General features: G+C 47.1%; 1 protein-coding gene across 1 annotated transcript in view; it reads right to left on the bottom strand.

Moving 5' to 3' along the window:
* Positions 1-20,690, bottom strand: part of LOC135377597 (uncharacterized) — a 113,542-nt gene extending 92,852 nt beyond the window's left edge. The window contains exons 1-2 of the mRNA XM_064610131.1: positions 20,564-20,690; positions 4,472-4,658 (exon numbers count right to left, since the gene is read on the bottom strand). Coding sequence (XP_064466201.1) covers positions 4,472-4,653 — 182 coding nt within the window. The 5' untranslated portion in view covers positions 4,654-4,658; positions 20,564-20,690. The remainder of the gene's footprint in view (positions 1-4,471; positions 4,659-20,563) is intronic.
* Positions 20,691-24,638: the final 3,948 nt, after the last annotated feature.

The raw sequence follows: 24,638 nt of genomic DNA, 5'->3' as shown, positions 1-24,638 counted from the left end.
CCGGAGTCACTGACCGTCATCGGACGGAAGTACGCCGGTCTGCGTCGGAGTTGTGTATTTCGCACTCAACGAGCGCGGTCTACGGCAGAGGGTGTCGATGGCGTGCACACTGAACTTCACCACATGATTAGGTGAAAGCGAACCAAGATTAGTCTATTCTTCCCAACCAAACATGTATTCCACGGGATGACTACATCACATTTGCTCAGCGCAAAGCACGTTTTAAGCACCCTAAGTACGAGGGGTGTTCAAGTTAAACCGGGACTTTTCATTTTTCGCAAAAGTAAAATGAACTTACAGGCGAGAAATTAGTTTTATTTTTCAACGTAATCTCCAGCTGCAGTAATGCACTTGTCCCAGCGTTTCACGAGGGATTGGATGCCAGCAGCGTAGAAATCCTGACCGGTGCGTAGCAGCCATGATCGGACCGCATTCTTGACCTCGTCGTCGCAGCTGAAGTGGCGGCCCCCAAGGAACGCCTTCAGTGGCCCGAAGAGATGGAAATCGCTGGGGGCGAGGTCTGGACTGTAAGGGGGATGTGGCAGCAACTCCCAGCCAAGTTTCTGTAAGGTGCGTGTCGTGAGATGCGCGGCATGCGGGCGTGCATTGTCCTGTAGGAGGAAAGCTCCTTTGGTGATGAGGCCCGGCCGCTTTTGCTTCAGCGCCTGATGCACATCCCTGAGAACCTGGCAGTAATACTTACTACTGATCGCACTATATGCACTACTGATATCGAGACCAGTTACCCGTCGGTCCTTGAGGATCAGGCGCTCCACAAGTTGGATGTTCTCTGAGCCGCTCCGGCCGGGATCGTCCTGCACTGATGTACGGCCGTCTCGGAACCGTGTGCACCACTCAAACGCTTTGCTGCGGCTATGTGTATCGTGGCCATACTGAGCCTGAAGTCTTCTGTGAATTTCAGATGACTTGACGCCTTCATTCACGAGAAACTTCTTGACAATTTGCTGTTCGATGTGCGCGCTCACCTCGTTGTCGGCCATCTTGTCCTGCACGTGTCTTCTGTTTTGCACAAACTCTGGAACACAACGTGGTGAACGCGGAGGCCAGGCGCGTGTGAAAATGACGAAAAAGAAGTAGCGCGAGCCATTTGTACACTCAGGACACAGAAAGTCCCGGTTTGACTTGAACACCCCTCGTATATAGAACAGTTTAGATTTCGAACAAATTGTTTTAAGCACTCTTTTTTTCCTCTTTGTATCCATGAATGGAATTCTCTGCCAACAGAGGTCATAGCATGTGACACTTTGTCTTCATTTAATGCAGCCATTCTTGCTTACTTGACAGATCAGGATGAGTAACTGGTTTCGCTTTCTCGTGTTTTCTTTTCTTTTAACTTTTTTTTCTCCCTTTCCATTTTCCATTGCAATTGCACTAATGTTGGACGTGTTGTATTTGCCCCTCCTTCTATGGCAATAGCCAGAAGTATTATAAATAAATAAATAAAAAGGCGTGCGCCTCCCGATTCTAAACAATCAGGGGCAGAACGGTTTCATTCGGGATGGTGGTCGCACCAGTGCGACCTACGTTTCCATTTTTTTCTTTCTATTTCTATTCTATTCTATTCTATTCGGGATGGTGGTTGGCTAAGAGGTGAAGTTCTAGAGTGTGTTAAATGTTATAGAGCGTGCACTGAATAGATTGCTATCTTTCGTTGTTGATGAGTGTCATCTATGTTACGCGTCGGTAGGGGTCTAAGTCAAATTCTCTCCGTCCGTTCGTCCGTGTCTTTGCTCATCTCTCAGGCTTGCCTATCACGGAGTTTATCCACCAGCTATACCCTGCATCTACGCCATTCTGTCCGTGCCTGCCTACCAACACCCGCCCGCCCGCCCGCACTACACTCTTAAAAATGAACTTCACCGCATAGCACGCTCCTAGCCAACCATTGTCTCGAATGATATCGTTATCTGCCCTGATTTGTTGAAAACAGGGGGCGTACGCCATTTCTGTGACACTTATGCTGTTCATAATTGTCACCGAAAAGGCGTACGCCTCCCGTTTTCAACAAATCAGGGCAGATAACGATATCATTCGAGATTATGGTTGGCTAGGAGCGTGCTATGCGGTGAAGTTCAGTTTTAAGAGAGTATGTCACGGGCACTACGTTTCTTTTCGATGAACTACACTCTTAAAAATGAACTTCACCGCAGAGCACGCTCCTAGGCAACCATACTCTCGAATGATATCGTTATCTGCCCTGATTTGTTGAAAATGGGAGGCGTACGCCTTTTTTGTGACACTTATGCTGTTCATAATTGTCACAAAAAAGGCGTACGCCTACCGTTTTCAACAAATCAGGGCATATAACGATATCATTCGAGATTATGGTTGGCTAGGAGCGTGCTCTGCGGTGAAGTTCATTTTTAAGAGTGTAGATCATTGAAAACGAAGGGGTATGCTTGATTCTTTGTGGACTCGTTCGCATTTGAATGTTTAATTTGGGAAGTTTGCCAGTTTTCAGCCGAATTTTTAGGCGCGTGGATGCATTTAGGAATATTGTATTATTCTTCAAACTTATTCCTTCGATCAGAAGAGCGGCTTTACCGAAAAATAATACGGTCTTTGGGAATATCACATCGTGCGAAAACTGTGATCGCGAGCGACCGTCAATTTTTTTCCCGCATGATTTAATCGAACGCTGGTATCTCCGCAATCTCACAGGGAACGACGTAGGTAAGCCACTTGAACCATTGCACAAATTTGCTAGCGTCCCACCTATTTCGAACCCGCAACATTAGAATCAGTAATCAGAGCAACCGAGGTCGCCAATTCCGTTTTCCAGAGAGACATCAACACGTGCTGGACAACGATTCGCTTCATGAAATGCAACTAACTGAGCAGAAGTGTTGAGTGACACTACGTATACCGCACAAATGGCCGTTAAAATGGCGAAGACTCTAGCCATTTCCCGCGAGTGAAAGCTTTGTCTAAGCGCAGAACAACATGATTGGACTGCACACCAGCAGAGACAGCAGCCACTCAGCTCGGAAACCTATCGGCAGACCTGAAACAAGACCCAGGAAATGGAACGGTGCGTATAAAGCCTTTGGGCCCCAGTGGGTCCAATCGAAGCTCCACGTAGAACAAAAAGGACCACTGGTGAGAAAACGACCAAAGCGAACTAGTAGTAGAGTACCCTAATTGTTCGCCGCCGTTCTTTTGCAGATAAATTAACTCGGGCCGATGCGTTAATGGATCAGTCGCGCGCCGTCTTGCGGGAACCGATACCAATCCGAAAAATCCAATAGGGTGTAACCGGCCCGATCTTCCATTAATAGCGAATCGCGCGCGGGAGCCTGGAGTTGAACACCTCTCTTCCCGCCGAGTCTGGAAGAAAAGAGCACCACCGACAGTGATGCATCGTTTCGGAGGCGATTAATCAGGACGTTTCTCTCGGCTCTTCTCTATCGCACCGCGCTGACAACGCGCGCGAGCGTTTTTGCGCGACTGCTTTCTCTGCGGCTCCACCCACACGCGCTTACAATCCAAACGGAAGAACAAAAGGGTTGCTGCGAGTCTCCATGCAGTCATGTACGCACGGAAGGGTACGAGAAAGAAATGTGCGTTGCGCGGAAATTTTCTTACTTTTATTAATCGAATCGCGTGCTCGCACTTGCGTAATTTACGACGTTCCGTATGCAGTCCATACATCAAAGTCGACGAATGCAGCTGCAATGCATGTCCGCCTCGCGAAAGAAACACGCAGTGGCGTTTTCAAAAAAAAGAAATGGAGGTATTTGCGATTCAGAAATGAATAAACTGGGGAAAAAAGAACATCGTATCGACAGACAGACCTCGGTTCCGAGTCATTTGTGCGTTGACGACTCGAAAAGAAGACAGCTGAACGCATCTTGCGCTTAGAAGCAGCTCTGAAAACGCCTTCTCACCAGTTTATGTACTTCGAGCATTAATGCGCACTGTCCCGTGACATCTACACCCCTGAATCGACACAAACGAACGGCGTCTTGCAGTTCATCTTATGGCAAAGTTCTTATACGTCCTAAGTTGATAGAGGAATAGGGAAAAACGCAAGTACGAAAAAAAGGGGGAATAGCTCGTTAGGATTCCAGAGTTGAACTGGAAATGAACCATTAACGGCTTCTCCCATGAAATTAGGCAAAAGAAATAACTACATATTCGTGACCGAGAATATCGGACTGGCGCCCCCAAAGCGAAACAGCTTGCCCAAGCCTTAATTTTGCGGAAGTACTACTAAAGTAGTGTAGCCACTTCAGCGGGTACGTGAAAATACAATTATAGAATACAAAGGCAAAAACGTCTGCACATAATCGCGTTCACATTTTTTTCGCGGCGTAAATACTGACCATTGCCAGTCGGTCAATAAACCGCCGATTTTGCGAGTTTGGCTGTATATAGTCATAACCTCTCTAGCAGAGCACATCAGGGATTATACGATCGACTTGGGAGACGAAGTCGGAGCAAGACTTACCTTGCCCTGAGGATGAGACAGTGAGCATAGATGGGCACTTCCTCGCGGCCGACGAGGAAGACGATGTCGGCCGAGTCCCTGTCTTCCATAAGCCGGTGCAAGTCATCCAGTAGCCTGGCCACACCGGCCAATGATTTGTCGGGAAAATGCAGCGGTGTTGCCTGAGTAACTCGCGTGCCCATGGCGCCTGCAACAGCCACAACATCCCAAACTTACTGCACGTATTCTCGCTACACATACACTCTTAAAAATGAACTTCACCGCATAGCACGCTCCTAGCCAACCATCATCTCGAATGATATCGCTATCTGCCTTGATTTGTTGAAAACGGGAGGCGTACGCCATTTTTGTGACACTTATGCTGTTCATAATTGTCACAGAAAAGGCGTACGCCCCCCGTTTTCCACAAATCAGGGCAGGTAACGATATCATTCGAGATAATGGTTGGCTAGGAGCATGCTATGCGGTGAAGTTCATTTTTAAGAGTGTACCACGAAAAGGAGAACCTCTTAAAGGGGCACTAAAATGCAAAAAACAACTTGCTCTCAAATGAAAGTCCGTGTTTCAATTAGTATAATGCGAGCAAAGTTAGTTGACACAGCGCTACCGTTTAGAAGAAAAACGCAATGAAAACAGAGCCGTCTTTGGCGGCAACGAATGCAATCCCCAGGAGGCAAACACTGGCGGCATCCAATGAGACAGCAGGAGGAGCACGCGCATACCTACGTGGCCGTGTGGATTTGGAACGGGTTCGATCGCTGCATTTTTCAATGCCGATTCACTGAATTGTAGCCCACAACAGTTCTCGCGAATGTTCCACCGGCACCATTTATCTTCACGTCTTTCAGACAGCGACGCCACTCCGCTTCGCAACGCGCACTGTTTTTCACCGGGACTGCTCCATGACGTGGCACGCGCGTGCACACGCTTTACACTCTTAAAAATGAACTTCACCACATGGCACGCTCCTAGCCAACCATCATCCCGAATGACAACATTCTCGTCCCTGATTTCTTGAAAACGGGAGGCGGAGCCTATTTTGTAGCCATAATGCAGTACATAACGACTCCATATAACAGGCTCCGCCTCCCGTTATCAACAAACCAGGAGCGAGAACGTTGTCATTGGGGATGATGGTTAGTTAGCAACGTGCTATGTATAGTAAAGATACGGACCAATCAGATTCATCTATACAAAAGGTGTCACAGCCAACAAGTTAAAATCGCCGTTTGGAGCCGACACAGTCAGAGGGCTAGCTTGGTAGAGTTCATGACCCCTTTAAGGCTTGCTACACATACCACGAAAAGGCGCTGAAACAGTCTTCAGCAAGTCTTAAATTGTCAGGCCAAGCACCTTAGATGCAAAAGTCCTCGACAGAGCAGGCTACACTTCTTCTTCATAGCGGGTGAGAGTGGTCAGTCTTTCAGTTAAGGCTTGCTACACATACCGCGAAAAGGCGCTGAAACAGTCTTCAGCAAGTCTTAAATTGTCATTCTAAGCACCTTAGATGCAAAAATTCTCGACAGAGCAGGTTACATTTCTTCTTCATAGCAGGTGAGAGAGGTCAGTCTTTTAGTTAAGATCTGCTACACATACCGCGAAAAGGCGCTGAAACAGTCTGCTGCGGCTCTTAAATTGTCAGACCAAGCACCTTAGATGCAAACATTCTCGACAGAGCAAGCTACAATTCTTCTTCATAGCGCGGGTGAGAGTGGTCAGTCTTTTAGTTAAGGTCTGCTACACATACCGCGAAAAGGCGCTGAAACAGTCTGCAGCGCCTCTTAAATTGTCAGACCAGGCACCTTAGATGCAAAAGTCCTCGACAGCAGGCTACATTCCTTCTTCATAGCGCGGGTGAGAGTAGTCAGTCTTTTAGTTAAGGTCTGCAACACATACCGCGAAAAGGCGCTGAAACAGTCTGCAGCGCCTCTTAAATTGTCAGACCAAGTACCTTAGATGCAAAAGTCCTCGACAGAGCATGAGGCTGCATTTCTTCTTCATAGCGGGTGAAAGTGGTCAGTCTTTTAGTTATGGCTTGCTACACATACAGCGAAAAGCTGCTGAAACACCAGTCTTCAGCACCTCTTAAACTGTCAGGCCGAGCACCTTAGATGCAAAAGTCCTCGACAGAGGAGGCTACATTTCTTCTTCATACCGTGTGAGAGTGGTCAGTCTTTTAGTTATGGCTTGCTACACATACCGCGAAAAGGCGCTGAAACAGTCTACAGCGCCTCTTAAATTGTCAGACCAAGTACCTTAGATGCAAAAGTCCTCGACAGAGCATGAGGCTGCATTTTTTCTTCATAGCGGGTGAAAGTGGTCAGTCTTTTAGTTATGGCTTGCTACACATACAGCGAAAAGCTGCTGAAACACCAGTCTTCAGCACCTCTTAAACTGTCAGACCGAGCACCTTAGATGCAAAAGTACTCGACAGAGCAGGCTACGTTTCTTCTTCATAGCGGGTGAGAGTGGTCAGTCTTTTAGTTAACGTCTGCTACATAATGCAGAATTACCAACGGGCATGAACTGTGTTCTGGAACGACATTGCCGCTTTCAATGCGGCATAGATGTTTTGGGTTTCTGTCGCTCCATGTTTTGGGTATTTGCAGAAAATGCCCACAAAATTTCAGCTAATATCCAAATTTTTAATTTAAAAAATTCATAATAACTAATTTCTATATCCTGCATGTGCCTATATTTGCAAAGAGCCAGTATCTGCCGCTCATAAATCGCCAGTTGGCACGTTATTTGTGACACGTTATAGAAATCGCATCATCGTTTTCTGTGCCTGTGAGCAAGTATTGCACAAGTCAGCAAGGCTTAAAACTATCGCTTCCCAAGTGTAGATGTGTGGAGGCGGTAATGGACGACTGGTCTTCCCATTTCTTTCCGAAAACCTGAACTTCCAGATTACACTTTAAAGGTGAGTATTCCCTTATTGTTCCTTGTTCACGGCGTTTATCCACGATAATGTGTCGGTGGTTGTTTATCGGCATCTATAAGACGCATATATCGTGATATATCGCTCCGTGACAATAAATTTGACTGGATTTTACTTTCCTGCTTTCACCGAATGTTTCGTCAACATAGTGACGCACGAAAGCTGAAATAAACGCCATTTTCCAAATACGTAGAATCTATAGCGAGATGAGGCATACAAAAATAACATCGTCTACTCCGGATGATCAGATTAGAGCGCCAACAAACGTGCGGGCAAAACAAAAAAGAAAGGAATCACGCTCCAATGGAAGATTGGTAACTAGGCGCCTGCGCATGCAAATTTCCCCGGCGGAAGCGAGTGAGAGAAGAAGAAAGAAAAATGTATAAATGCTTATTTAATATCATTGTGTGCGCTTCCCTCTCTTTATATTTGCTCCGCCGTGCCAATAAAAGGCGAGCGCGAACGGCAAAACTTGCGAAACTAGAGAAAACAAAGACCATTAAAAGCGGGGACCCTAATCAATGCCGGAGGCGTCCTCCCTAATTTCCCCCTTCGTGCGAACTCTGCAGGGAAGATTGGGGGCCCACGTAAGGGCGCCTATGCAAATTACCTTGTTCTTCACGACGTTCGGGACAGAGGAAATGTCCGACCAATTTTTCGCTCAAAGACGGAACTATACCTCGAGGACCCATTTTTCGGTTTTGTGACAGGCACATAAAATGTGATGAAACGCAGGCGAGTGACGTCGAAATTGCGTTACATTGTGTGCACTCAATACTATGTCGAGAATATGAAACATGAAAACTGCATAAATGCTGTCTGTAGCTGAATACATGACACACACACACGCACAGTAAATATAGGGTTATGGTTTACGTGCAGTGCCGTTGTACACAAGCGCCAATATACAAGTTTTGTTTCTCCTTTATTTTGTCTGTCAGATGTTAATAAGACTGCCATCGTTATAAGTAGTATCATCGTTATAAGTGTCTCCTCGCGATCAAAGAAATGTTACGTTCTTCAAAGAAACGCTTCGATAAAGCGTTTGGTTTGTTGAAGTAAAATACCCTGTATCTCCAATGTACAATGTGATCAACAGGTGACCGCGGTATGCTGCTCAGCACAAATAACGCCGGTTATCTAAATCACCGGTTATCTAATTAGAACAATATTGTAAACGTGCGAGTGCATGGGGTTGTGGGAGCTACCACACTGGGACAGAGGTCCGATGGGGCGAGATTTTATTTCTAGAATGAGCGAGGATGATGTCCGAGATCGTGTGCGTGAAAAGGGCATGCCGTTCGTCTTCTTTTCCGGTATGTGGCCGCCACAGATACTCCCCCACCCAGAGAAATAACGGTCACGAAGTGAGCGGGAGAGCCCAGTGGACCTGGCGGGACCGTTGAGTCGGCTCGGTGTTGGGTGTTGTAGGCCATGGGAGATGGTGGATGAGGGTGTCATGCTGGTCAATGTAGGCAGGCTTAAGCCTGTCGATGGAGACGACCTCTTCTCGCCCGGCGATGTTCAGAGTGAAAAACTTCTCGGAACGATTGAGTACTTGGTAAGGGCCGAGGTAGGGTGGGAGGAGCGAGGAGTGTACGGCGTCGTTGCGGATGAAGACGTGAGTTGTAAGGAAGATGTCCTTGACGATGAACGGGGGGCGGGCTGAAGACAGTCGTGAAGGGGTGTACCGAAGATTCTGAAAGGTGGTTCGGAGCTGGGCAAGGTACGAGTCGGTAGCAGCAGGTTGTGGTGATGCGGCCACATACCGGAAAAGAAGACGAACAGCATGCCCTTTTCACGCACACGATCTCGGACATCATCCTCGCTCATTCTAGAAATAAAATCTCGCCCCATCGGACCTCTGTCCCAGTGTGGTAGCTCCTACATATTTGGTGACCCGGACGTGATCGTGTGCGTGAAAAGGGCATGCTGTTCGACTTCTTTTCCGGTATGTGGCCGCCACAGGGTGAACGGGAATTTCAGGAAGTTCAAGAGTTATATACCGTGCAGGTGTTTAAAATGAGGAGCCGCAACGACAATAGACCTGTCAGTCACAACCTGAACTTTCAGCACACTGGGCTGCTGGGGTGGTGCACCAGCACAATGAGCTCAACTGCTCAAGCCTGCAGGTTGAGTTCCCTGAGAAAGGACGCCGATATTTAGGTGGCACAGACCACAAACGAGAACATTCTGGCTCTCCACCTCTCTCCAATGAGGCCGATAACGCGACAACGGTGAAGTAAGTTAACAAGTTTCAAAGCGTAGCGGGTATTGAGATGACGGAAAACAAGATATACAGAACGTGGTAAGTCGCATTCGACGTGTCAAACGTTATTGGCAGTGCTTCACGTACACAAGAGTGGGATCGGACGCACGCCGTGGAGGACATGGTAAACCTCAAAACCGCCACAGTTGATGATGCATCATCCACCGGATGTGTTCGCTGACAGACGCCGAACAGAGCCTGTGGGCCAAAAACTGCGAGCAAACTTCGTGGAAAGTCACCATCATCGCATCCAGGGGCGCGACCCCTCCTGTCTTCGGCACCAGGATACTAAAAATGGCCTCAGTATTCAGAGCGGCTCCAAAGTTTCACCTCGTACAACCTTGAGGTGGCGACATGGTCCACAGACGCTTTCGAACGGAGTGTTCCAGGTGGATAGTGGGCACAGCAACCCAAATCGTTGCACCTGTAGGCCCAGATGAACAGCCGATACACACACTGGTGGTGTCCAAAAGACTTGGTGATGAGGATGATGGCAGTAGAAGATACTTACCATGGGGACCAGCTACTCAAGTGCGTTTAACGGCACATGTCTAGAAATCTTAAAATGAGTCTCCTTCCTCAGGATTTCAAACACTGAATTGGTGACGCGCCAAAAAACTTGCGACGGCCGCGTCACTCCTTTTTCTGTGAGTTTAGACAGTGATGAGGTATGGTTTCTACTGGGATATGTCTAAGTGTTATGAACCGTTGCATGTGTTATCTATATGGCCATTCAAGCGTGCCTTTCTTATTGATATAATTCATAGACATGATTTTCAGCTAAAAGTGAGAACGGTCAAAAAGTGATGCGTGAGCTGTCAACAAAGCGCATATTTGTCCTCAGAGATACCCCATTTCTGTGAACTGAGAATTCGTTTGCGCAACGTATAACCTGAAAGACGGCATTTGACGAAAAGTCAGCGAGTGGCGGAATTCGAACCTCCGTGATTGTGAATTCGAGTTCGACCGCAACCTTCAGTCACAAAATTTGATTTTGGTTAGGGCCAGGGAACTGCCCATGCCAATTCAGCACTTTGATGTGACGCGAAACAAACCAGCTAGTTACGATGATGCGCTGTCGTCTCGAAAGACTAAATCTTCTTCCGGAGACATTCGTTTCGCTGAGGTCGGCATTCCTGTTTCAATTGTTGTGATGTACTACGCCGCGTTCATCACTGCTTGCTGTAGACGTGCAGCACCAGCGGCTGATGTGCTTCCCCAGACCGGGACTTTTAGCGGGTACGACTTCAGAGTCACCATTAAACACCCGGCCTGGAATTATTTGTGCGGAAACCGTCGCGCGCAAATTTGGTTGCTTGATTGACGCAAAGGCAGAAGTGAATTTCGTCACTAAAATCACTTGTTGCCACTGTTCAAAGGTCGATGACTGATGTTACTTCGCCCAGGCCACTCGGCGCAGCCCTCGAAGCTTTGTCAGCAGCAGCTTTCTCCTAACATCTTTGCATAGGTAAGCTTACCTACTTAGCAATATAACTGACAAAATTCTCCAAAGGACGATATCCAACACTGTACCGTAAAACTAAACGGAATACACAAAATGTTGCCTAATTGTACGACGTTTTTATGCATATGTAGGACGGTTCACGCCCATATAATTTATAGTAAACAAGTGTCTTCATGAGATGGAACTATGGGATCCCCGTAACAAAACTGAAAAATACACCCTCAATGTAACGGTAACAGAACACAGAACACAATTACACACGACTCAAACCTTTGGCCATGTAACCAAACGAAGTGAGGACGCTTTAACAAAAGCTTGAAAAGCCAGCAAAAACTATCGCGGATCATACATCATTTTTAAAACGATGTTTTACAAAATTACTACGTGATTTTCGGAAGTTGATACAGCTGCGCTCCTTTTATAGAGGGCGAACCAAAAATACGTAAAGAAATATTTTTTAAAATATTGCCAGATGCTGAAGACAATGAGAACCGTCGCGCATTTTTCTCGGAAAAGGAATCACTAAGTTATGAGGACATAGACAAAAATGGCCGCCTGCAAGTTTTTTTAAACGAAGGTTGCGCGACGTCGTCCAAACAGATTGCCGCTTTTATTACCTCCAGAGCAATTTGCGTCGTGTCTCTTTTTGCTGACAACGCAAACACTCCAACGCGACGCAAAGAGAAATTGGGTGCGATAAGTGTTACCTTTTTTTTATTGCGAGAGGAATCGGATGTGAAGGGAGCAACACGGTTGCCGTCAGTGATATGACGGATAAGTATTTCCTTGCCCCTCGGTAGGCCATTATAGTTTGAAGTCATTCGTTTATCAATTTCGTTTATTTGTTATCAATTCCCTCCTTATGCATGTGTAACAGTGACAATCTCAAATATACTATATGCCGATTCTTTGATGCGCCAGCAAAAGTTTTATTCTATGCATTCCTAGTATATGTACATAGCCAGCTGCAGCTGCAATGAGCGTGCAAACAGTCTCTCACTGTATTGTCCCCTTAGAAACCGATCGATGCCGATGACGTCTACGGGGCTAATGAACAGGGCCTGGTAATGCAGGTGGTGACCTTTCCAGTTTCTATATAGAACCTCGGTTAATCAGAAACCTTGTTTCTAGCCAACCGCACGACCCTTCCTTTCCTCGTGCACCGTGTAACGGTTCTCAGTTTCTCGGCAAGCGCCGGAGCTCGACTCAAATTGCATATCTCCAAATACCAGTGGCAAGGCCGAGGGGGTTAAGGCGTCCGCTCTTTTGTGGTAGCCAAGGTCGTGCTGAAGACTGGGAGGTGGTGGGTTCGAATCCTATCACCAGCTGTGCTGTCTAAGGTTTTCCCTGGGTTTTCCGGCAGACTTTCCAGACGAATGTCGGTCCAGGACGCATACTAACCCCGCCTGTGTCCCACTCCTTCCTGCTGTCCTCTCTCTCCATCTGTACGGCGCTCACCACAGTCTCTCAACCTTTGACATCTCCAAATTTAGGCTTCAACAGAAGAGGGGATTGCAATGCCTGCTTTGATGATATCACATGCCATAATTTGTAACTGAAACAGAACGAGACATTCAACAACTGAACCTATGTTTTGTTTTGTTTTTTCTTAGCGCACGTTGCAGACCAAGCGCGACGGCTTTCAGCGTTTCTGTAATCCTGTACCGAGGGCGACATCCTCCATCGGTGCGCGTGGACCACGTCGTGTTACATTTTTTTTTTTTTTTTTTTTTGGGGGGGGGGGGTCGACGGACAGCATGGAATCAACAAGGCGGCCGAACAGAAGATGGTCATCGTATTCTTGGATGCTTCCCACTAGGCCCCTTCCGTTCGATACATCAACGGATACCTACCTGATTTTTTTTTTTATTGCGCGTTAGCGCCGCGAAACAACTGTGGCTATATGAGCGGCGTGCATCACGCCTAATCCATAAACGATGAATGCACGAGAGAATGCTCATTCAGCAAACCTGGCTCGATATTTAGAATGTCGACGATACTTTTCACGCGAAACATGTGACACGCAGTAATAGGCAGTCGGATACGGACAATTCACTGACTTCCGAACTTTTCACTATGTGTCTTCGGTTCTTCCTCCCTCTACATGAACTTCACCGCATAACACGCTGCTAGCTACCCATCACCACGGACGGCGTCGTTCTCTTCCTTGATTTGTTGCGCACGGTAGGTGTACGGCTTTTTGTGGCACGTACGCAGTTACGTTAATTGTCACAAAAAAAAGGCGCACGCCCCGCACTTTCCACAAATCACGAACTGTGCACTCTTAAAAATGAACTTCACCTCATAGCACGCTCCTAGCCAACCATCATCTCGAATGATATCGTTATCTGGCCTGATTTGTTGAAAACGGGAGGCGTACGCCTTTTTGTGACACTTATGCTGTTCATAATTGTCACAGAAAAGGCGTACGCCTCCCGTTTTCAACAAATCAGGCCAGATAACGATATCATTCGAGATGATGGTTGGCTAGGAGCGTGCTATGAGGTGAAGTTCATTTTTGAGAGTGTGCAGCGGTTAGCTTTCAGCGTGTTACGCGGTGAAGTTTCACGTGTGTGAGCCTCCGTCTTGAAATGTGCCTATGTTCTTCTCTTCACGCCACCGTAGCGGGATGCCAACGACCTCTGCCGCTGCTCTCCAATAGGGAAGAGCGAAAAAAAAAAAAACGAACGAGAAACCCCGTGTGCGTGGACGACCGTCGCAGTCGTGATTCATGTTACCAAGAAGTTTGGTGTGTCTCAATGGAAGCTTCGGACTCCTTTATCGGGCTTTTCTGCAATGCGCACCAGAAACTCGATATTCCTCCATAGAAAGGAGCGCGAATGAAAGGCAGTGCGCGCGCGGGAGAGCAGAATTAACGTACGAGGAGGGCCAGCCCAAGGAAAAGGCAGGCTCCGTCTCGTGGAACGTATCTATGCTCTTTGAAACGAAATCGATCATCGCAGCAGCAAACGCCTGTGTGCGCGCTGTTCTGCCGACTTCCTGCTCGGCGCCCCGAAGGTTCTGTAAGAAGCACTTGATTTATGATACGTCACGCCCAAAGCTAGAGTTTGGTTTGTGTGTCATTTATTCGCAATTCCCCGTAAATAAAGCACTCGCTCCCTGCAAGAAGAAAACGCTGCCATTTGAAGGAACGAGTTGGTTCATCAGCATGATGCATGGTTCGAAAGGGAATTCCGAAAGGCTTGCAAGAGGAGATTCAATATACAGTACACTAAATGTGAAACAGCATATGCCGCAACTGGTTTCCACGGAACTCGGATACAAGGCTTTCCTCGTGAAAAACGTGTATGTAATGGAATAACTGTGAAATGTACAAACGATAAAGTTATCCTCCCGTTGCTTCTGCAGCCCATGCGGGAGAGAGTGTGGGTGGGTATCTCGAATGGGCGCTTGCAACACCATTCGCTGTTTGGAAAATTCAGTTGCAGACAGGAGGAGCGAAAAACTCGCAAACTTAACCTGTGAGACCTGATTGCGAGCGTTCAGGTTCCACTCCATAGAAATCGTTTTTTTTTTTTTTTTTTGCTTACAACCCTAGACGCGAGAGAACGAAATTTGTAAGCATGAAACAATTCGTAGTACATGGCTGAAACGTGGAAGGAGAAGCAGCAGAAGGGTAGAAACTGCTACTTCTGAAACGGAAAGGAGTAGTACTTAGATTTTACCGAAAATAACAACATTGGAAGCTTGGAAATGACGCTTTAGTCTTGACAAAAAGACTACGTGCCATAATTCCTCTTCTCCTGAGTCCTGACTGTCCAAGATGAGAGGGTTTGAGTTTGATCACTTGCGACAGGCAGCGTAGATGTTCAGAAAAGCTGGACTTGAGATAATTGATAACGCCGTGAACGGCGTCGTGACGGCAATTTGAAAGCGCTTAGCGTGGTCATATTTTTCCTCCGAACCTGGCAGGGTCCTCCCGAAGGCCTCTAGACGCGCGGACAGGAGACCGTCAGCGCCCGATCAGTCAGCCGGACGCCGCCGCCTCAGGGATCATAAATTACTCAGTCGCACTTGTTTTCCACTATGTTACGTTTGTTTGCTTTGGGTGCGTCCCCCATTTCCCGTCACACCCACGCAGGATACGGGTATGTTTCTGTCGAGATTGTGAGGAGGTGTGATTCCAAACGGTAGACCAGTACATCTGAACTATACGCGCGTCTAGATGGCACTTTCAATGGACGGGCTTCCTTCAATGCAAATAGTTACTGCACCCGTTATGCAACGTAAGAAGGAATGGAAGGAATGTTTATTTACGATTTTCCTTTTCGTACATCACATTGCAATCGAGGCTGTGAGGGCAAGCCTTGTGACACAATCCCTGAGTTACACAAATATAAGGGAAGGGGGGGAGTGAATCAGTAGGAAAGGAGGTCATATTGAAGCACGGGGTGCACTGAAACAATCTACTTTTCTGGCCCCCTTCTGGCGCGAGCAGCTCCAGCCTTCGACGGTAGCATCGTTCGTAGCATCGTAGCACGGCGCTGGGTAGCGGATCGCCCCCCCCCCCCCCTCCCCGAGACAACAAAAAGTGGTTCCTGGCCTCAAACCCAAATTTTCTCTGACTACACTTATTGTCTGTGTGCTCGAGAATGCTTGCACAAAAAGCACGAGAGTTGAGACGTACTAGTAGGTACCTCTTTCGCAGTCTTAACTTCCCAAACTCTAGTAACTTGTGGCGTCTCCCTCGGCGGCAAAATGGCGTTTACCGGTGCCATGCCGCTATGGGGCAAATTGCAACAAGCGCTTCAACTTGGAAACGTAAAAGTGGTATGTACACCGCAGAGAAAAGCAAGACACGGCAAACAGTAAGCAGAGCAAAGCCCAGGACGTACAGGAATACATGGCGCCCAAATACATACCGCACTCTTAGAAAAAGGGTGGAGCAGTTACACCTTTTAGGAGGTAATAGTTGTCGCATGTGTTGTACCTAAAAGGTTGCAAAGTTCTACCTGCTACCTCACTCTCAAAACAGAACTTCACCGCATAGCACATTGTTCGCCAACCATTGCCACGAAAGATAAGGTAACCTGCTTTTGAATCGATGAGCGACGGGGGCGTACGCCTTTTCGTAGCAATTTGTATACCGGGTGTTTCAGTTAAATCCCCGGGCTAAATAATTCGCGAACGGGTGCACCAATCCACGAACTTTCTTTTTTACAAGTATCTGTCCGATACCACCTACAAGCTGCACACCGTGTGAATGAGTGGGAGGCGCTCATTTTTAAAATAAAAATGCAAATGAGTTTCGTCAAAAAGCGTATCTTCTAAAGCAGGGCGCTGTCGGCATTACAATGGGTACTACCCCTTTTGGGACCTTCAGTGGACACCTTTTAGAGAAAAATCTGCCACCGAAGCGGGTCATTTGTTGCAGTAATTAATTGGTTTCGGTTTACGTATTTTTGTCGCGGCTGGTCGCGGCGAAGCGCAAAAGGGCGTATTTCATTGGTGTAACTCATTGGTGTAATTCATTAATGTAAGGACGTAATTTATTGATGGATAAGGGAGTGAAAGAGCGTCCTTTTGCGCTGCGCCGCGACCAGCCGCGACAAAAATACGTAAACCGAAACCAATTAATTACTGCAACAAATGACCCGCTTCGGTGGCAGATTTTTCTCTAAAAGGTGTCCATTGAAGGCCTCAAAAGGGGTAGTACCCATTGTAATGCCGACAGCGCCCTGCTTCAGAAGTTACGCTTTTTTACGAAACTCATTTGCATTTTTATTTTAATAATGAGCGCCTCCCACTCATTCACACGGTGTGCAGCTTGTAGGTGGTATCGGACAGATACTTGTAAAAAAGAAAGTTCGTGGATTGGTGCACCCGTTCGTGAATTATTTAGCCCGGGGATTTAACTGAAACACCCGGTATATGATAATTGCTTTCACCACCCGTTTACACCCTTTATCAGACGCTATGTTGACCTAGGTGGTAACTATAGAAGTTGCCTTTTCACACCGTTTTTTCTTAGAGTGCGTTCTGGATGACCTTATGGAACATTACTGTCTGGTGTGACATGAGAAGTACGAACCGAACCAGGAGTGGGTTCAGTGCAAGGTTTTCCAAAGGCTGGTCACAATGGGATTGTAGTAACAAAGACATATTACACGTTTGCCATGACTGCACGGCAAATCCCTGATTCCTGTCTTATGTAATACGCAATTGTTTGAGCATACCCGTAGCCTCTTGCTACGTGCCTCAAGGTTTGGGCATATGCAAACACTCTGCCTCCTGTTGCATATTACCGGCCTCGGTGGCTCAGTCGGTAGCGTGCTCGCCTTCTGATCCCGAGATCGCGGGTTCGAACCCAGCCGAGGACGGGACCCACCTGGTGGCAGGGTACAAGTTGCTTGGACACGCCGTCTTCCGCGAGGGACGTTAAATACGGGGTGCCGTGTCATGAGCTTTCATCGCACGTTAAAGAACCCTCAGGTGGGCAAAAGCAATCCACAGACCGACCGCTGTGGCGTCGCTCATGATCTCAGTTGTCTCGCGACGTAAATACCCAATTATTATTATTATCCTGTTGCATATTAAAAGTTTCTGACCATATTATCATGAAATATTCGCGTCACTTTTATTCCTCAGTTACCAGAGGGATCAACAGTGAAGCTAGTGTATTGAAACGCATACACCCCCAAGTACGTTTCGAATTAGGACTGTTTTCTAAAAAAAAACTACCACCCCTTCCCATACCCGTACGACACGGACAGCGTCAACCCCACGAGTTTGGGAAAATTGAAAAGTCACAATGGTGTCAGTATCGACATCATATCTAGAGAGACTTATCGGTGTAAAAAACAGAACTTCACTGCATAGCGCGCTGTGCGCCAACCAGAATGGTAGTGTTATCGCTTCTGACTCGAAGGGGGGGGGGGGGACGCCTTTTTGTGGCCATTATCATATATTGAAATTGTCACAAAAGGTTACCTCCCCCCCCCCCCTCTCTACGACCCAGAAGCGACAACCCTCTTAAAGTGAGCTTCCCCACCTCCTAGCCAACGACCATCCCGAATGACAACGTTCTCTCCCTTGATTTGCTGAAAACGAAGGGCATACGCCATTTTTGTGGCAGGATCAATCAGGGGACAACAACAACTACACTCTTACAAATTAACTACACCGCATAGCGCGCCCCTAGCCAACCATAATCTCGAATGATATCGTTATCTGCCCTGATTTGTTGAAAACGGGAGATGTACGGCTTTTTTGTGACAATTATGAACAGCATACGTGTCACAAAAAAGGCGTACGCCCCCGTTTTCAACAAATCAGGGCAGATAACGATATCATTCGAGATAGTGGTTGGCTAGGAGCGTGCTATGCGTGAAGTTCACTTTTAAGAGTGTACATGAATGAGGATGGGATGAGGTGATTCACCGCAACAATTGCGGTACCATACCTCAGTGCATGTGGGTTAATATATGGAATGACGATGAAAAAGATGAGGCATGCACACTCGCACACACACATGACACATCGTCACAAGGAAATAACGCTATCATTCGGGATGATGGTCCGCTAGGAGCGCACCGTGCGGTGAAGCTCTGTTTTTAGTGTGTAGGGTTTGGATGCGGGATTTTCCTTATATCTAAGTTCTCGAATACAAGCCGTTTTTCAAAGGCTGCAAATCTCAGGCCCTGGGTATCGCGTTCGAACGCTTCAAATCGGATATTTTCACTTCGTGGTGCGAAAATGCGCAGTAGTTATACTAGTTATAGTTATACACCTGATGTCTCATCAATCAATACTGACATATCAATCAGTAATGTCCCAGCAATCTCCTGATTATGAACAATTATCAACTAATCGAAACATTGCCAGAACGCGCATCGACAACGCGGCAGCGAAATTCCAGCATATTCCTACATTCGCACGACACCATGCCCTCAGCCCACACCCTGTATGTTGTCCAACATTCTCAATATCTTGTTGCTCGTGTATAGTTTTTGCCATGTTCTCAATGTTCCCAACAATTTCTGGTCAATAAAATATCAACAGTCTGGTAAAAACATAAATAATATATTCTCATCGCTCCACAAAAACACAATAGAGAGGTTTAGTACATCGTACGCTATCGCCTTAGTGTACGCCAGGAATAGCGTTCGTGGTTCTGCGAACTGCGCGAAGCTCTCTTTCTGTTATGGGCGTACGCAGAAGCATCAGCGCTATGCCTTACATACGCTAAGACGATAGCGAACAATGTACTAAAACTCTATTAACACATTCACCTGTTCTACAGCGCTGATGGGAGAATTAACTTACGAGGGTATCTTGGGAAAATCTAAACCTAAAAAGATACTTTGTTAATCTTGGACAAAAATATATCCAATTTTGATTTTATACAGCCTTGGCACCTACGTTCCAACAGAATTCTTGGAAAGTGTGACCAGTGAATGAGATGACATTTCAAAACGACTACTCTCCCTGAAATACGAAGAAACATTGGGTACGTTCCTATTCTTTCAGCATATTCGACCTCTGCATTTTGTTCTGTCCATTTCGTGCATAAGCTATCGTTCGTCACAATGAACGAAAAATTCACGAAATAAATGTAAAATATTGTGCTATCTGACTCGATTCCAAAACAGTTAGCTTTAAGCTGTGTGTCTTTCTCACATATTTAAATCATCCCTCGGCGACAACATCATTTTCTGAAGTAGCGTAGCTGCTATCACGAATAAAGAGTGGGCCCCTTAAATACTATGTATTTATGTGTGATGATGTTGCATTGACAGTTTCTCAACGTTGGCGAAACCAGAAAGGTCCATTCGGAGAAGAGCACCGACACCCGCATCAACAATAAATCGAAAAAAATATACATTCCCGTGTGACAGTTTTTTCATGTGATATGTGATACGTCACACTACGGCACGAACCGGCGTTCTGCGGACGTCTCCGGGAGCATACACTTCATAATAAATAGCCCATGTCCCGAATATTTTGTAGTGGACCTGCACAATAGTGCACAGCACGACAATTAAAGAACGCGCGTGAGCCGCGGGTACGGTGAGAACCAGTGGCAAAGCAAGTACACATGGCCCGCCTAGACTGTTGATCTTTTCAAGGGGCCTGGCAGCGCCCGCGGCATCTGAATTAATAGTCTGCGCTTGAAAATGCACTGAGACACACGCACAGGAATGCTGATAGTAACGGCAATCAAGCACGTGTCGGAAGCATTCCAAATGCGCATCACGGAGGACTCAATTCGTCAAAGAGCAATAAAACCAGCTTTCGAGACGTTGCAACGGCCTAAGTGGTGACCACCTTGCCGGGAAGCGCGACAGCGTGACCATTCTCGCACAGTGTTAGAGGGACACGTACGCATCAAGGTCGACTTTGAAAGTTTTATAAAGTGCGAGCATAATAAAAGCGATAAGATAAGCTCCAAATTACCTGAAATGTTGCAACCAAGCTGACGAGAATTCACAACACGGGCGGCGCCATGACAGAGAAACTGGCTGGTCGACCTTGGGAAAAGGTGAGACGGAAAAGTTGGCCTGTCAAAACGGGCAGTAGTAGAAAAGCGATTCCCGGCCCTAGCCGCGTAGAACCACTCCTGCCGGTTCTCGGAAGGGAAGATGATGCGGTGCAAGTGGAGTGGCTCCCCGTAGGGGCCGGGAAGGAAGACGTACACCACATCTCTGAGCGGAATTTATCGTACAGGATGTTGTACATGTGCACGCATGTGATCACTACTCGATGGAAGCTCACAACTAATGGTTGGAGAATACAGCGTTACATCGTCGTACACCTCAGAGCCTGCATAGAGAGCGTTTTGAGCGGTTTCGTATCCAGGATATCAACATGTGTAACACGAGGTGTTTTCATTGTAAATACACCACTGACTTTGACGACACGCGTTAAAGTCGCTGCACATCTTTATGTGGTTAGTGGGAGAACAAACTAAGACACACACAGGCGCCGGGGGAGCACGAACTTGAGCTCTCCCTTATATCTGAATTGTTGCCGTTTTCTGACTGCAACGCAAGTTTTGTGTTGTTGTTTGTCGTTGTTTTCAACACGATGCTAATCAAAGCTGCGCAAATGACCGTACCGCCATTGACATTATATAGTAGTGAGTAGTAGTGCATCGTACGCTATCGCCTTTGCGGACATAAGAGCTTGCGTTGGTGGTTCTGCTCACGCGCAAAACATAAAGAAAACTTCGCGCTTTGCGCAGCACGCTATTTCCTACGTACGCAAAGGCAATAGCGTACGATGTACTTTTATTCTCTAGTATCTCAATTCCTTTACATGCATGCTTCCTGAACTAGATTCCGTTCATGGGGGGGGGGGGGGGGGATATATTTAATAGACGAAAAGGGAAAAAAATACGGGGGAAAGGCCAGCCAAACGGGACGTCGGCTTGCTATTCCGGAACGAAAGAAATAAATGAAGAAAGAAAGAAGTAGAAAGAAAAGAATTAAAGAAAGAAAGAAATAAGAAGGAATGAGAAATAAATAAATAAAGAAAATTAAGAAATAAGAAATAAATAAAAAGAATAGGAATTAGGAAATAAAGGACAAACTAACAAAAGATGAAAGAAGGATGAGGTAGATTAAAGACAAAGATGACAGAAAAAAAGACTAACAAACGGTGAAAGAATGATGAGATGGATCACAGAAGATGACTTTAAAAGGAAAGCATGAGGTTAATGCGTTGAGGGTGAGAGTGGGGCACTGAAGAATGCGATTCCACGACTGGAGTTCACAGGCTGTTCATAAGACGTGAATCGTTCAAGAAAGTCACAACTGCCTTGGTCACAGACCGCTGCGCAGGGAAGGGTAACGGTAACGATAACGGAAACGCATACCACGGTCCTCCATTACCGGAAACAGAAACGGAAACGAATTTATCGTCCGGTATTGAATTCGGGTAATGGCTATTCCTGTTATGCGATGACATTTGAGTGACTTTTCATTTTTTGCTTTTGTATTTTGATGACTTCATTCCCTGTAATGCTCTAAATACTAATCGAGAGCATGGGAAGAAAGCGCAAATTGGATCTCGAGGGTGCATCCCTCACTTACCACGCCCCAGTCCTCATACCTACTTGATGTGTCATGTGTTGATGTCATGGACATCAACACATGACTATACTCCTTCATAGCGTGAGGATGCCAGCCTATGATTTTTAGTTACTTATCTTGTACTTTTTTTTTCTTCTTTTCACTGTGGCCATGGCAGTACTATTTACTATTGAGAGTGTCCGCTTATGAACGCGACATTGGATGAAAGTTAAGCCCGTCTTGAGTTGCTGGACTCCGAGTGATTGAAGACTGAAAACATGTTCCTACATATATATTTTTTTTTATCTTGCAACATGTGCGCGTCCCAACGACGTAAAATTACTTGTGTAGTGTGTACGCGTGACACCTAAGCTACACTTGGGGAAATCAGGGCGCTGATAGAGCCGGACAGGCTGTCCTCCCGCAGCTCTGTAACAACGATTCCATTGCCGGAAACAGTAACGGAAACGAAACGAAAACGAAATTGAAAGGCCGGTATCAGAAACGGATAACGGAAACGAAAATATAGCTGTAACGAAAATGGAAACGGTAACCAAAATACGTCCGTTATCCTTCCCTGCCGCTGTGTGTGATGTCGTACTGGGCCGAGCACAGTTGCCAGAGAAAAGTCCGTGCACCGCAGCTCGGGTAGGCGTCGTCTCAGCGTGGCTCGAGGGATGTCGAATCTGTGACAGTCGAGGAGAAGGTGTAGAATGTCAGCTTCAACAGCGCAAGTGGGGCATTTGGGCGACTGGAGAAGACCCATTTTCCAGAGAAGTAGAGGTGTCCTCGCGGCATTAAGTCGTAGTCGGTGTAGAATGGACGCTTCTTGACGCGAGCAGTGGTGTGTGGCAACGAAAGCCATCGACGGGTCGATAGACCGGAGATGGTCGTTCAGTCGGACAGCGTCCTCTTGAAACTGCCGAGTGCCGTTATGACGGAGTCGCTGTGTCTGTAACCGACACGATGAGGCTGAAAGTGGTAGCAGACAGTTATTGGAGGTGCCGTCCCCATGTGCCCGACGTGCTAAGGCGTCTGCGCGGGTGTTCCCGTGCAGGCCGGTGTGACTGGGTACCCATTGGAAACACAGGCTATGACTCAAGGATAGAAGTCGGTTGTATATTGCGACTATCATGGTGTCTATAGGCCGCCGATTGTTCTGGAACAATAATTTGCTAGAACTTCTATAGCGCCACCTTACTGTCCGTGAACACAACCCAAGCGCCAGGCGCTGATCCCGCTATGTGGTTCAGCGCGGTCAGTATGGCGAAGAGCTCGGACTCGGTAGATGACGTTTCGTAGGGGAGCTTGTGCGCCATTTCAAGGTTTTCATGTGGGATATAAAAGGCTGCAGTTGATCCGCCTTCAGACACTGATCCATCAGTGTACACAAGGTGTCGTTGAGAGTACGCTGAGTTAAGGTGCTCCAGTGTAAGTTGATGAGCAACAACGGGAGGTACAGAGCTTTTCTTCAGAAGACCAGGAATGTGGTCACATACAGGAGGCCTGCGAAGAGTCCACATTGGCGGGGCATAGGAAAGCACTGATGGTGTGGTGGGGAAGTGCACTTTCAGACGGTCAACAGCAATACCAATGCTAGAGTCCGGACAGTCAATATCAATGAGCCGAAGATGATGGTAGGGGTGCTGTGTGATGTACCGCGCATATATCCGGAGTGTTTCCACGTCTCGTAGGACGCCTGCTGGTGTTTCGCGTGCCTCTGCCAGGACAGAATAGGTCGATCTCTGTCGTTCTAGGACCTCCCAAACAGACGCGGAGGCTTCGGGCCTGAATATTGAGAAGCTCACTCTCTCCGGATATGCTGAGGCCGTGTAGAATAGGTAGGCTGTACCGCAATGTGCCCAGAATCAACACTGTGTGCACGTGACGGAGGTCAGCGCATGAAGGGCCCCACGACGATCCAGCAATGCAACGTAGAGCATTTACAAAACCGCTGGTCTTGGTGGCTATTGTTTTCACGTGCCGGGACCACGTCATGCCTCTGTCTAATGTCACGCCAAGGTACTTGCAATGAAGCACAAAGCCCAGCGGTGTCCCACTGACAAACAACGGATACCTTTGGAATGAGCGTCGGGTGAAAGCCATGGCAACGGTCTTAGCAGGGAGACCGATAAGCCTCGGTCGGCAAGGTATTCTACAATATAGAATCCAAGGCGCATTGTAACCGGCGTTGGACGCTGTCTCGACAGGTGGCAGAGGTCCATATGCAGATGTCGTCTGCGTACAAAGTGATGCGGGTATGATCACGAAGCTGGGCGGGAAGCGAAGCCATTATAACATTAAAGAGGAGAGGGCTCAATACACTTCCCTGTGGGACACCACGACGGACGGGATGGAAAGCGGTGTCACCTTCCGCTGTGCGCACGAAGATGCGTCGATCAGATAGAAAGTCCTGGATCCATGGGACGGCGCAACCTCCTATTTCCGCCTCTTGTAGC

The sequence above is a fragment of the Ornithodoros turicata genome, chromosome 1 (assembly GCF_037126465.1).
Source record: "Ornithodoros turicata isolate Travis chromosome 1, ASM3712646v1, whole genome shotgun sequence".
Classification (NCBI taxonomy): Eukaryota; Metazoa; Arthropoda; class Arachnida; order Ixodida; family Argasidae; genus Ornithodoros; species Ornithodoros turicata.
This window is presented reverse-complemented; position numbering and strand designations above follow the sequence as displayed.